The 14,600-nt window shown below is 38.1% G+C and overlaps 2 protein-coding genes across 9 annotated transcripts in view; one reads left to right on the top strand and one right to left on the bottom strand.

Moving 5' to 3' along the window:
* The first annotated feature begins 150 nt into the window (after nucleotides 1–150).
* Nucleotides 151–11,081, top strand: LOC137127146 (poly(rC)-binding protein 2). 6 transcript variants are annotated; one of them, XM_067503656.1, is made up of 13 exons: nucleotides 151–311; nucleotides 1,660–1,788; nucleotides 2,723–2,746; nucleotides 2,851–2,883; nucleotides 3,023–3,139; nucleotides 3,232–3,363; nucleotides 3,499–3,627; nucleotides 4,046–4,120; nucleotides 4,711–4,752; nucleotides 5,898–5,970; nucleotides 6,353–6,405; nucleotides 6,627–6,796; nucleotides 10,646–11,081. In XM_067503656.1, the coding sequence occupies exons 2-13, from the start codon at nucleotides 1,720–1,722 to the stop codon at nucleotides 10,680–10,682; spliced, it is 954 nt and encodes a 317-aa protein (XP_067359757.1). In that variant the 5' UTR covers nucleotides 151–311; nucleotides 1,660–1,719; the 3' UTR covers nucleotides 10,683–11,081. The 6 variants fall into 6 exon arrangements, with proteins under 6 accessions (XP_067359757.1, XP_067359756.1, XP_067359752.1 ...); XM_067503655.1 differs by having other exon boundaries at nucleotides 5,871–5,970; XM_067503651.1 differs by lacking the exon at nucleotides 10,646–11,081 and adding an exon at nucleotides 7,394–10,330.
* LOC137127145 (mitogen-activated protein kinase kinase kinase 12-like) overlaps nucleotides 11,052–14,600 on the bottom strand; it is a 25,274-nt gene continuing 21,725 nt past the window's right edge. For all 3 annotated transcript variants that reach the window (XM_067503648.1, XM_067503647.1, XM_067503649.1), the window contains exons 13-14: nucleotides 14,146–14,446; nucleotides 11,052–14,045 (exon numbers count right to left, since the gene is read on the bottom strand). In XM_067503648.1, coding sequence (XP_067359749.1) covers nucleotides 13,959–14,045; nucleotides 14,146–14,446 — 388 coding nt within the window. In that variant the 3' untranslated portion in view covers nucleotides 11,052–13,958. The remainder of the gene's footprint in view (nucleotides 14,046–14,145; nucleotides 14,447–14,600) is intronic.

Raw genomic sequence — 14,600 nt, 5'->3', positions numbered from 1 at the left:
TTTTTTTTAAAGACCTTTACATTTAAACTTCCACACAGGCTAGACAAATACACCATTGCTACTTTGAAGGAAGTGATTTCGGTGTATTTTCGGGTTAAACTCAGTGTGGGGGTTTGGGTTGGGTGAAAGGGGAAGGTTCAGAGGTTATAATGTTGTTGTCTTTGTATAAAGGAACTCGATCTCACATCACTCTTCCCTCTTCCCCGAGTCCTTTCTAAACTCTCCCCCGGGTGTCTACCCTCCCGAACCTCTCCCCTTCTACCCTTACAACCCCAACCCTCCCCCCGATCACTTAACAGCGCAAGAATCAGGTGAGTTTTATGTTGATGCTTGGCGTTTTTAATATTTGTTATGATCAGAAGTAGCGGAAAGAAATCGCGCCCTGCATTTAGCGACTGCTTGTCCAGCGTGCTAACAGGCCGCAGGATGATGAGCACGCAGTCTGCACACGGAATGATCTTGTTAGCTTAGCCGGCGACGAAAAAGTTTAACTTATACATCACCTTTTAAACAGCTCTGTGCTGTTTAGTATTCTTATTAAGTCAGAAGAGGGCCAAAGTACCATGCTACTAAATACGCTGAGATTTGGTTACCTGTGAATACCATTTAGCTAATAAAGCTAACTAGCTCGCTTTGCTAAGTAGCCCACGCATGCTCCATTCATTTTCCCAATACGGGGAGCAACTTAGATGCTAAATGGCTAACAGACTTCAAAACACGTTAATAGTTACTCGACACACTTTAAACTTGGCAGCGCAAGCAAAGGCAGCAATTACCCATGGACTTTTAAAAACGAATATACTTGTAAGTTTATTTTAAGAAATATAGGGCTAACTGTTGTAATGAAGGACAATTATCATCACATTTGTTGACAAACTTCAGTCGTAGCCAATGACGAAGGCATCGTTAGCATGCAAACTTACATGCATTTATAGCTAATTTGGACTTTTGGAATCTGATGACTTGAATCGGCAGCATCCGCAGATGTTTGAAAATAAAAACACTATCGTGCAGCATTTAGCAGGCAATGGTAAACGACCCCCGTTATTTAAATTTGATTCAACGTTTTACGCATTAGTTTTTCACAGGCTTTAGCGTTAGCATAGGCTTAGCTGCTTTTCTATCTAATGGATTCTTGTTTAATTTCCAAAGAGAATTAACACATTTAGCCAGAGACTTTGCCATGGTTTGGAGCGACTTAGTTGAATGGTGTAGTTTATAATACAAGAAGTAAGATATCATTAGTTGCTTAGCCATCAATGATCCAGGGATCTTCAGATACTTGTGTGTTTTGACTGCAGGTAAATCAGTGACCATATAAGAAAATTTTGCCTGAATTTTAAAAAGAATATCAAGTCCTGTAGATCAGGAAGTTATACATTTATTGGTGTACTAACATTGCTAAAATGTAACTTCTGTGAAGATCTCGCCATGGTTGGAAATGGTGCTGTAACGTTATGCTGCAGAGAAAGATCTTTGTTGTTAATTAACTTAATAATTGTCCAAATCACAGTTAACAATTTACTTTAATAAACAACAATCAGGCCCAACACATCTTGCCCATTATGTAGTCTTCATTTCTGATTTGCCACTTAGTCATGTCATAATGCTAATTTTTGGCAAATAATTTCTTGTCTGCTCTGTATATGTATCTTTTAGATCCATCACGGTGACCAAAGACCCCAGTTCTGTACGAACGGCTAGGTTGCAGTTGCAGTTATGGACTCCGGTGTGATTGAAGGAGGGCTTAATGTCACTCTTACCATTAGGCTGCTCATGCATGGCAAGGTGAGGTCACCCATCATCTGCTTGTGTGACGCTCTAATAGTGACATTATATTTACTGTAACACCGTATTGATTTAGTGATGGTATCCTGTATCTCAAAGCAAAGTGGAATTTATTTATTTATTTGTTTTTTGCATTTTACCGCTAAAGTTCCCACTGAACCAAACAAGTTTCCCTCAAGCCATCCCCATGTCCTAAAATATTTAAATCCTCCTGTTATGCTTTGTTATTATTTGGCTACATCAGAAATCATGGGCTATTTTACTGAGCAGAGTGAGTGTTAGTACCTGCTTCCCTGGAATTAGCGGTTTAATTTCTTTTTATGCTTTTAAAATGTTAAAAATATCTCATTCTCTGCAATACTATAAAAATTACCAGAGTGCAGCTTTAAAGATCAGGTGATATACCAAATGGCTGAGTAACGTGTTTGTAATATTTTCGACCAGGAGGTAGGGCACTGCTACACACTTGTTGCACAGCAACCTTTTTGTGCGTGCACAGGGTTTCAACTGCTGAGATGCCATATGGCAATAAGCGGCTGTTTAAAAATCAAACTCCAACATGTGAATGGTGCTCCATAAGCTCTGTTAGCTCAAGGTAAAGTACAACAGGCCCAAGCACCTCCGAGACATTAGTAGCTACACAGCATCTGTAGGCTGCTAATGCCTACAGATGCTGTGAGTTTGGATGTGCGCAGAGTTTCACCATGGTTAAGTGCCATCGTGAGTTTGTTTGGGATTTTGGAACCAAAACCAAAACTGCCTGTTGAAGAGAACTAGGGAAACTATCTTAGCATTTTCCTTTAGTTTAAAGAGAAGAGCCATTGTTTAAAAAAACAGGCAAGAGATAGGTTAGATTGGTCCAGCTCTGGGGCAGTAAAATGTGTGAAAAGATTCATATTCAGCTTAATGGAACTGTGTTTTCTTTCTACTCTAGGAAGTTGGGAGTATTATTGGAAAGGTAAGCTGCTGCGTAATATGGTTATCTTAATAATATTTTGCAAAATGTCTGTTTCTAAGTGTTAATGACTGTAATCTGACTTTGTTGTGATTTTCTTCAAATAGAAAGGGGAATCTGTGAAGAAGATGAGAGAAGAGGTGAGGTCTTTACTTTTGTTACACTAGCCACCATACACACAAAATGCCTTAAAATCAAAAAAACACTAGTTAGCATAATTGTGCAATTTGTCTTTACTATCAAACATTTCCCATATTTTTCTTTTCATTTTGTCTGTAGAGTGGGGCACGCATCAACATCTCTGAGGGCAATTGTCCTGAGAGGATCATTACTTTGGCAGGTCCAACCACCGCCATCTTTAAGGCATTCTCCATGATCATTGAAAAGCTGGAAGAGGTATGTTACACTCTACTCATCACTGGAATCACAGATGAACTGTAACCAGGCAAAAGAAGTGGATTAACGTTTGAATTTGTATTGTTTGGCAGGACATAAGCAGCTCAATGACAAACAGCACAGCTACCAGCAAGCCCCCAGTGACTCTACGCATTGTGGTGCCTGCCAGTCAGTGTGGCTCTCTCATCGGTAAAGGTGGCTGCAAGATCAAGGAAATTCGAGAGGTGGGCTTTCAAAGAGCATATAATGTGAAACGAAACATTGTAAACTATTCTGCCTCTGGAATTCCAAGAGGACTTGAGTTTTTCCTATCTCTATCTATCTATCTATTTATCATGTTATCTGTGTGCATATTTCAGTCAACCGGTGCTCAGGTACAAGTGGCAGGAGACATGCTCCCCAACTCCACAGAGCGTGCCATCACCATTGCTGGCACTCCCCAGTCAATAATTGAGTGTGTGAAGCAGATCTGCGTAGTTATGCTCGAGGTAAGTTGACTAATGAAAGGGATAAAGTAAATGCAGTGACAGCTGTTGACCCATAAATTATTAATGTCATTTACTGCAATATCTAGACTTTTGGATTTGGACCAGGGATATTTTGAGCTAATCGATAGAACTGTGGCTTATGCTGTAGTGTTTTAATTACGTTTTAAAATTTCTTAATATATTGTAACTGTTTATTTCATTGTCCATGTTGGTTTAATTGTGCACAACGCAGCTTATTTGTAAAGCCAGATTTTGACGAGGCCTAAAAAAAAATCTCCATTTTCATGGACCTAATGGCAATTTTATGACTTTAATGAAAGCGTATAGACAAAACAGTATAGAAAATTGGTGAACATAAAGTGAAATGTATGATGGCACAGGAAGTGATGTAATGACACATGCTTTGTCTCCTTTACAGTCTCCTCCTAAGGGAGTCACTATCCCCTACCGACCTAAGCCTTCAGGATCCCCCGTCATTTTTGCAGGTGGACAGGTACATATGACCCTTCAAAGGAACATGAGATCCTACCAGTTTGTTGTTAATGGGTTTATTTTTGCTTTGATTAAATTTTTGTGTATTTGTGTGGGATGCATATTTGTGCAGAATATTACATTCTTGAAATGTGATGAATTGCTCTAAATCCAGCTTATAGCATGTAGCTGTTGAAAAGATTTAAGTTATTTGTATGATTCTCCAAAGTTTGTTTTATTATGATCATTAGAAGTGAGGTGACCCATTTCCTACTGCTGTTGGTCTGAACCAAAACATTTCCTATTGCTTGCTGGCTTAACAATACAAGGTCTTATATCTTACTAAATTTCTTCATTTCTCAAAGAATATTTCTCTCTTGTTTTTTTCCTAATTCCACTGTAATGTCTCTGAAGATTTCCCTTTTTCCAGAAATGTGGAGACTTTGGACAGGGCATACGTGTGGATGTTGTTAATTGATATTGGTACAAAAAAGGCTTTGATGTGTTAAAGTCTTCAAGATATAAATATTTATTAGGAGGATGTAGCTGGAGAAGTAACTTGGCGGACAATTCAGATGTGAGGCCTATGAAATCTTTTTTGATTTGTTTCAGGCATATGCTGTACAAGGGCAGCACGCGATTCCACAGCCAGATGTAAGTGCAGTAGATGTCTTAACATGACCCCCACCACTGCCTCCCATAATTATCACTGTCCCCTTCCAAAATGTGAAACCGCCCACCTTGTTTTTACCTGTAACTAGCTGAATTTTCCCTCTAATTTTATTTTATTATACCTCCCTTTGACCTACTATTATCAAATTTTTGTAGCCATTTAGAGAGCAGCACTCTTAGTACATTGTTTGTGTAGTTCCTGGGTTGACTGATAGTCAGTTGTTATTGTTAATTAAACTGACATTTGTTGTTTGTGTTTGTCCAAACTCTCCACTGTTCCATGAATAATAATCGGTTCCTGCTGCTCACTCTTTCTGTTTCTCTTTTTTTGTTCTGTCTTGTTTTTCATGTTTGATTCATTATACTTTCCAAGATAAACACATTCCTCCCTCTTTATTAACCCTTCATTATTAGTTTGAGCTCTGCCCACTTGTCTCTTGACTCAATTAATCTTTTTTTTTCTTCTAAATCACTTTTAGATGTTCCGTCAAAGGCAGCTGCTTTGATAGGCTAAATATTATCAGTCTTAGCTGCTACTGAATTTTGCCAAAAGAGCAAGGAAGTACTAGTCAGATATAATAATTCTCTACTCATTCCGTCACAATATTTTTTAAAGGTCTTTTAGCCGTGTGATCACTTGCTTATAGCAGTTTTTAAAATCTGTATACACAGAAGTCTTTGTAAAATATTTAATTTCTGATGTAGCGGTTGTAATAGTTAGCCTCAGTTTACCTAAACGCTGTCAGTTCATGTCTGGGACCTGTATTGCTGTTGGTTAGAAAATCATCTGCACATTGAGAGCTCCTTCCATTGTGTATTGGGACTTACTCCTGTCCCTGAAGACTGCGAGAAAGCATTACTAAGAGATGCAACCTGCACCTTGGAGGAATGCATATGGGGTACCTTACATAGACACCAGTGATCCATGTAGAACCAAAGGAAACCATGGTATTGAGGAAATTAATTTTTCCTGTGGAGAGTCATTGCATAACCATCTTTACTGATTGTGATTTTTTTTTTTTTTTTGCTTTTTTTTTTCCTCTTCCTGTGTTTTCCATTTTCTCCCATTTCTCTCCCTGTCTCCTCTCTCACTCTCACAGTCTTCCTCTGCTGCTATCTCTCCACAGCTCACCAAGCTTCACCAGCTGGCTATGCAGCAGAGCCCCTTCCCCATCACACCAAGCAACCAGGGATTCACTGGTACGTATATTGGCATGACCAAGTGCACCTCTCAGTGCATAATTTTGTTAAGTTGTTTTCCTCAAAAGTCCAAAAATCCTTACTGTATTAAGTAAAGTTTATTTACAGTTTTGTTGAAAAAGTTAGCATTTTCTTATTTTGAAAAATCTTAGTAAAATAATTTTTTATTAATTAACATAGTATCTATTGCACAAGTAGGTATTACAAGTGTTCCCATATCAGAAATAAATTTAAGGTAACTCACAAAGGGGTTTCTGCACTTTATTTTTATTTATTTATTTTTTTAACAGACCTTGGTTATGAGTTCCAAGGTGTACACGTGCAACTTCTTTCTCATTTAATCATGGTTTGCTGCGATTTTTGTGATAATTTTGCTTATCAGGAATAGAAGCTTCTGCCCAGACCAGTTCCCATGAGATGACCATTCCAAATGATGTAAGTAATTAAAAAAATTGTACCACTGTTAAATAAGGCATGTTTGATATCCACTCATTTTATTCATCAAAAACTGCATTTTAGTGTTAGACCGGGATTAAATCAGAAAAAGTAATTACAATAATGACAACCTTTCATGTCTAAAATTCTTTGCAAAGAGTGGGTTTATCATATTCAGTGTCATTGTGTCACTTGACTTTTCTGCCGTCTTTGCGTTACAGCTTATTGGGTGCATCATCGGCCGCCAGGGAGCAAAGATTAACGAGATCAGACAAATGTCGGGTGCCCAGATCAAGATCGCAAATCCAGTGGATGGCTCAACTGACCGCCAGGTCACCATCACAGGCTCGCCTGCCAGCATCAGTCTGGCTGAGTACCTCATCAACGCCAGGTGAGACAATAACTTGCACACCACATTACCTCCAAAAAGGTTCAGTCACAGGTTTTAAAAAACACCAAAACGCCCTATTAGCTAATATAATTCACTTTAAGAAAGTTTTTGTCAGTAAATTTTAAAACTATAATTTTACTTTATTTGGTCTTAAAGTATTGAAATTTGCCTAATGACTTCAATTATTATCTCTACAATCATAAAACAGTTTGTCTATATATTATCATGTGCAACTACACAATTGGGCTATCTGCTTATCTGGAATGCAGTTTCCTCTTTTGGATATGTCTGCAAATTCTGCCAGCATTTGTGTTTATCTCTAGTTTTTTTCTCTATTAGTTTTACATTCATGAATGTAGTTTTTTTTTTTTTTCTCTCTCTCTTTCTGGCTATTATTTTTTATTTTTTTTTTAGCTGATTCATTACTTTCTAATGAAGCAATTTATTCACATCCCTGAGTGATTCCCCCACACCCCACCACTCCTACTACCCCTAATTTCCACCATCCCCAACCCCGCCGCCCATTGCTCATCACCAGCCTGCCCTGTGACCCATCCCGACTGTGTTGTCCCTCTCTCCTTGTCTTTCTTTCTACAGTGTAGAGTCCTCTAAACCTCCTCCCTCCTCCTCCTCCTCCTTGAACCCTGAACAGACCAGCCTGTGCCCTCCTTCCACCTCTACTACTACTACTACCACTACTACTACTACTACTACCACCACCACCACTTCTTCTGCTGCTACCTCCTCCTTCTCTTCCTCCTCCTCCTCTTCCTCCTGTGTGGTGCCCCCCTCAGCCTCCATTCCTCTGTCCTTGTTGGCTCCAGGGCCGCCTCCTCCTTCCTCTTCTTCCTCCTCTTCCTCCTCCACTGATTCCCTGCTCCCCAGCTCTCCTGCCTGTGTGTCAAGTCTCCTCAATCTGAAGCCCCTCCCTCTCTTGGCCCTCCATGTTGTCAGCGGGCCCAGTAACCCCGCACACCCAATCCCCACTGAGCCCAAAATCGCCCCAGAGCTGGGCTCCAAGTCTAAAAGGCGAAGGCTCTCCCCTTACTAATGAAGGAAACATAAGTCATCTACTAAAGTACTGACAATTCTTTGTTGTCTATACCTGCACTTGCTTTTGTATTTGGCTGTGCCATGCCATGCTTACTACACAAAAGAAATGCACACAAACACATGTTATACAGCCAGACAGATGGTTGTTGCCATACTTATACAATAGATATCTGTAGCTTGATTTGGCCTGTCTCCTAAAGAAATTAAGTAAATGTTGAGTGCATTATATTTTTAAATGACTTTGAACTTAGCATGGAGAGTGAATCATTTCACTGATTTACTGAAGCATTTCTCTCTTTGTGTAAGCTCTGCTCAGGTAGCGGCTCTCTTCAAGATGTCACATTGTATTTATGGGAATAGTTTTTTCTGTTTGTGAATTTTAAGTGACTACTGTTAGCTGTTGTAAGAAAATATATATGTATAGTTTTTTGTTAATGTAAGACATAATTGTAATTTAAATTCCAAGCAAATCTGCCCTCAGGAATCAAAGGTACCAAATCATCCTTTAAAATCATGCTGATGTGAAAAATAAGATTTTGAAGAAAAACCCCAATTTAAAAAACAAACCAAAAAAAGTTGAGAGAATGTATAAAACGTAAATGAAAAACAGAAAGCATCGATTTGGAAAATTTCATCAACGAAGATTTTATTCACAATAGAACAAACATCAGATATTGAAACTGAGATATTTTACCCTTTCAAGGAAAATATTTGCTCATTTTGAATTGATGGAAGCAACACATATTTAAAAAAAGTTGGAACAGGGGCAACAAAAGGCTGGAAGTAATTGCTGCAAAAAAATGGAGAAGCATTTGACAATCGAGAGTGGTAGAGACTCTCAAATGTAAAGATGGCCAGAGGGTCACCAAACTGTGACAAACTGTTTCTAAAAAGTGTCGAGCAGTTTGAGAAAAAGTTTCTCAACATAAAATTGTGAAGACTTTTGAAGATCCCATCATCTACAGTATATAATATCATCAAAAGATTCAGAGAATCTGGAGGAGTCTTTGTGTGCACGGTTTGTGAACGTAGTTTACGTCCACAAATGTAAGTTAATGCTGTGTCATACAAAGTAGAAGCCGTATGTGACCACGATCCAGAAACGCCGTCATGTTCTCCTGGCCGAAGCTCATTTAAAACTGTCTGAAGCAAAATGGCAAACTGAATCAAAATTTGAAATTCTTTTTGGAAACCATGGACACCATTTTCTGTGGACTAAAGAGGAGAGGGACCATACAGTTTGTTATCCGCAGACCATTCAAAAGCCTGCATCTCTGATGGTCTGGACGTGCATTAGTGCCCATGGCATGGGCAGCTTACACATCTGGAAAGGCAGCACCAATGCTGAAAAACAGAGGTTTACAGCAACATATGCTCCCATCTAGGCAACGTCTCCTTCAGGGAAGGCATTGCATATTTGATCAACACAATGCTAAAGCAAATACTGCATCCATCACACCAGCATGGCTTCGCAGGAGAAGAGTCTGACTGCCTACCTGCAGTCCAGACCTTTCACCAAAAGATTTGGTACATTATAAACCAAAAAGTCCTAATAGGAAAAAATCCAGCAACAAAGGCCCAGGAATGGTGAGTAGCTAGAATCCTGCATCAAGACAAGAAAGGGACAACCCTTATCTCGTAAAACTCCAGCAACTGGTCAGCTCACTTCCCAGATGTTTACAGTTGTTAAAAGAAGAGGGGATGCTACACAGTGTGTGTGTTGCTGTTATCATATTCAAAATGAGGTCATATTTTCCATGAAATGGTAAAATGTCTCAGTTTCAACACCTAATATGTTTATGTTCTAGTGTGAATAAAATATGCGTTGATGAGATTTGCAAATCATTGCATTCTGTTTGTTTTAACCTTTCCCAACTTTTTTTGGTCTTGGGGTTATGGTTCATCTTGTGAAGTGTAAAGCACTAGTATGACCTTTTGAGTAATGTGATTACTTTTTCATGCCTTTTAGGCAATATCAATACCACTGTCCTGTCTCTACAGTGACAATGCAGCTCATGTTTTCAGCCTTTTAGCTTTGCATAAAGACTGGAAATGGGCTGGGGGGCAGAGAGGACACATTTACCACATATCCAAATGTAACAAGATCTGCCTACCAGCACCTTTTGCCCTCACTAATCGTTTGCATATTTGCAAACAGTAAATTAAATGCCATAATGCATTTATTAAATTGGTAATTTACAAACAAAAACTAAAATCTCACAAACTTAGTTTGCCCAGCCAAGAAATCGTACTATTCATAACACTTGTAAAACAATGCATGTTTTATTTATTTTTTATTTTCACTTGGCTTTGTTCAAATATAATTTTGTGTTTTACGTTGTCGGAGATGTTACAACATCTATTTTGTCACCTTCAGTCAATCTAGCTGTTCCTCTTGTTTCCAGGCTTTATGCTAAGTTAAGCTAACCAGTTGTTGGCTGTAGTTGGATATTTACTTGTTTTTTGAACTCATGCCAAGTGTGTGTGTATATATATATTCCAAAATTATGAACCTTTCCTCTAATTTAGATCCATAACCAAAACATTGTGTTTTTATTTGGGGATCCAACAGATCAGCTGACGATAGGAACAGACAAACTTAATAAACATCTCATTATTTTTGAGTCAATCAAAGCACACATTTTCCATTCAAGAAATCCAGCTGATCTCCTTGTACAGAATTTTATAACACCAATATACTGTACAGTAAATGAGACATTTGAAATTTATCATGTCTGTCTGATTGCATGCCTTATTCTCTCTCTCTCCCTGGTCTCCTGGTGTCTCTTTCTCCAGGCTTTCCTCTGAGGCCACAGGACTGGCAGCCAACTGATATGACACTGCAACTGCACTAAATCTCACTTTTATATCATCGGCTACCATAAAGCAGTCAATGCAACTATCCAACTTAAGAGTTTATATATTATATCGCCTCTTCCTCATTTATAATCATGTCAACCACCACTGATTTGATCCACTGAGGTCATTATTTATTTTCTTTGTTTTGGTTTTAGTAAGTAAAGCAAACCATTAGGTTTTTAATTCCCTTTTTGAGTCAGGTTGGAGGTTTTAATGATTTGTTACTAGACCTTTTTTTTGTATCCCTTGCTTTCTTCCCCCTTTATTTTGCCATTACAGAGGAGTAGAGTTTGAAAACTCTGAATAGGCATAGTTAGTTCTGTACAGTCAGGTTTTCTTTAAAAAGGAAAAATAAAAAAAGTATTAAAAATAAGATTAGAGTGACTGTTTTATTCTGTGGTTATATATACACCCTATTTCTCCCCTAGTTCCACAAGTGGATCTGTCCATTTCATGTCCATACTTGCTTTAAATATAGACTGCATTCTCCCTCCTTGTCCCCGTTAATTGAAGTGCTTGTAACATGAATTACACTCGTGTCACTGAGCAGTATACTTAGCTGTACATGCACTGTCACTAATCATATTTGGTCATTACAACATGTTCTAACACTGAGTTGTCCACGTTATTTTAAAAGGTGCATTACTATGCATGTCACTTTTTACTTTTCCCCCCTCTACACGTCACATGTTTGAGGTTTTTTTTTTTTTTTTTGGATTTGTTTTGTTTTTTGTCTCTCTCTATCCAGGTCCTGGATTCATGTGTTGATATTTTGGTGGGATGGGAGGTTTTTGGGGTTTTTGGGTTTGGCTCAAGGGATCGGAAGCAGAGGCTTGTCCTCGCTTTTTTGTAAAGACTGCTATATACTAAAAAAAAGTTTAAATATTTGTTTTAAATGGAGGAAATATTTTTTTCTTAACTACCAAAGGGAGATTAACTCCTGGACACTGACAGATCTGCCTAATGTGATGAGGCTGAGAACTGAAATCATCAAAGCTCTGGAACTAGACAAAGAAAGGGTTGTTAGCTCTAGTTTCCTGCTCTTTGCTTTGCTTATGTCAGAATTTATTTTATTCTTTTATTTGCAGGAAAGGAAAAATAATTGTGCACGTTTTTGAGACTGTAGACCCAGGTGCCACAACATTGTTAAAAAAAATACAGAAATAAAGATGTGAAATGCTCAAACCACAAATCGTCTTATGAGTTGTCACTGTTAAAAATATACTGAACACACAAGTTAATATTTTTACATGTTTTTATTTTAAACAGTTTTAAATATATTTATTGTACAGTTATATTAAATGCAGTATAAAAAGCAAACATTTTATACAGGCTGTTTTGAATCTGCATTATACGAAAAACAAATACCTCTGACTGAGACACTAGAGGGCAGTAATCTTGCTTCTTGGCAACATTTCCTGCATGAGGATTTTAGATCTAAATCTTACAGGGGACAATAATTTCATATTTCTTATAAATTTAAACTTTAATCCTAATGACCATGAAGAAGAAAAAATAAGCTGCCTTTGATAGCTTATTGAGTGTGATAGATCAGTTGTGGGTTAACGGAACAGGATCTAATGTGCTGTTGTACAGTCAGATTAAACCATGTGTCTATTAAAGGCTTTTCAAACAGGGTTTTTAAAAAAAAAATAAATAAAATTATATATATATATATATATATATATATATATATCCCTCTAAAGTGGACAAATCATGCTTCAGTATCACAGGCCTCATCTTTACATGGGCACTTTTTTTCCCTTTTTTTTTTTTTTTTTTTTGGTCATGTAATATTTGTACCACAGATTTAAATAAACTTCACCATATAAAACCAAGATGGAGTTCCCACAAATGAGCCCAGTCATTACGTTTAGCACATAAGTGCCTAATGATCTGGCAATTGTGCAACTGAGTGAAGCTAGATGCCAGTGATGTGATCATGTTTTTCATTTATCCTGAGGTCTTTATTGGGGTTCATGTTCCCGTCAAAGATACACTTTCAGAGATTAAACATAAAACACAAAATTTCCTATCTTTGCCTTGTTTCATTTTTTCTTTATGGATGGGTTTAAGGTTTGTTTAGATCCAAGTCATGAACCGTGACAGTCTTAAGTCACAAAATACCCAATAGACTATCCATATTTTCTCACAAGCAGGTTCTCTGATGCTATATGTACCCCAAGATGCTCGGAAATTTGTTTTTAAACTGGTGTTGCATTTTAATGCAGTAACACTGCAACAGTAATAAAAAAAAGCACATTTGCCCTGAACAAAGCCAGCTGCAGTTCCTTTGACCTATGACTTAACGGTACCAGAGCACATATATTGCTGTTTTACATGTTGTTGGTCTTTTCTCTGTGTTTCAAAGCTTAAACATGAACAGCAGCTACAGTACATTCTACCACCATAAACTTTTTGAGGTTCACATAGAATAGTGCCACCCAATTAGAAACATCAGCACCTTTAAATTAATTACAATCTCACATTATTAAAATTTGTTCATTTTATATCTCATATTTACACTTAAAACAACGTACAAAATGGCAACATAATCCATACCAGAAATATAAAATAAATAAATGTAAATGACATGAAAAATGCAAGCTCGGTTTTAAAAAAACAATAAATTCACTAAGTGAATTATAAATAGTGCATAATATTTTGTGAGGATATGACACAATCACAAGGACAGTGGTACAACTTATAAATTAAGTGCAAGCTGCAACATCAGTGGCTGTCCCAGTAATAGAAACATAAAATAAAATAGAAGCCCTGATCGGATTTCGGTGTTGTTATATGACACAATTTTATGACATATAAAATTACAAATTGATATGGAAGATGACGAGACATAAATACATAATTGGTTGTGGCCCCCTTTTTTCTTTAACTGAGGCCTCTGTCACTGAGGTGTCATAGCATGTGTTTTTGCAAAGCTGATCTTGGGCCAGTTGCTATGGAGGGAACAGTGACGATGACTGCTCTGTAACCTCGAGCCCCAGTTCAGTTTTACATCACATCTCTGTGATGCAGTTATCTCAAAGAGAAATGGATTGTTCAGTGCTTTTCCTTGATACCGGATTGTTTGTTTCTTGTTCTTGCTTGTGATGAGGGAGGCAGACCTTAATTTCCTGCCTCTCTGCAATGTCTCTGATCATGACTGAGTGTTTTCTAGGGTCTGTAGGAGTGAAAAGCTGTATTGTGAGGGAGGTCCATAGTTGTCTGAGTGGGATGAAGTGTCATGTTTTCACCAGTTGGGTGGAGGTTGACTGGGCTCTGCACTGCCTGAATGGTCCAGTTCAGCACTGTCACAGTCTGAGTCATCATACAGGCCCTGGTTTGGACAAAACATGAATTATTTGATTCTTTTTACCATTGTCAGTATCTACCAGCTAAAATGTTTGTCTACATGTGTCTTTTCCATTTTTGCCTACCTCATAATTTTGGTCATTTGACGTGAGCTGGGTCTTGACTTGCCGTAGAATAGCCTCCTTCTCAGACAAGCCATCAGAGCCCAGCTGGGTCGGGTCAGACGGGTCAGCGGGAATCTCTGAGCCCTGAGACAGCAGATCGTCGCTTTTGTCATCTAGACGCTCATCGGTGTTGGTGCTGACTACATCAGGTGTGCCACTATGTGAGTGGTCAGTGGTGTTTCCCTCCTCGCCATCTGAGACCGACAAGTTCTCTGAGCTAAAGGTGGACAGGGACTGGCATTTGGTCATGCTCAGGGGACGCCTGAGGGGATACACATTGAAAAAGACATAATATATTCATTAAACATTTCTATATAGTTTCTTGCTATTAATGCATTTATTTAAATTGCTTCTAAGCAGAGAGATAAAGAGACACAGACATACTCCAAAACAACATGTTAATCAAGTTATTCATG

This window comes from Channa argus, chromosome 5 (genome assembly GCF_033026475.1).
Source record: "Channa argus isolate prfri chromosome 5, Channa argus male v1.0, whole genome shotgun sequence".
NCBI lineage: Eukaryota > Metazoa > Chordata > Actinopteri > Anabantiformes > Channidae > Channa > Channa argus.
Note: the sequence above shows the minus strand (reverse complement) of the source record. Positions and strands in the feature narration are given on the sequence as shown.

Coding starts and splice junctions, on each gene's coding strand:
- LOC137127146 (XM_067503650.1), top strand. CDS start 1,720: ATGGACTCCGGTGTGATTGAAGGAGGGCTTAATGTCACTCTTACCATT. Junction 2,747..2,850: donor TTGGGAGTATTATTGGAAAG/GTAAGCTGCTGC, acceptor TTCTTCAAATAG/AAAGGGGAATCTGTGAAGAA. Junction 3,140..3,231: donor TCATTGAAAAGCTGGAAGAG/GTATGTTACACT, acceptor ATTGTTTGGCAG/GACATAAGCAGCTCAATGAC.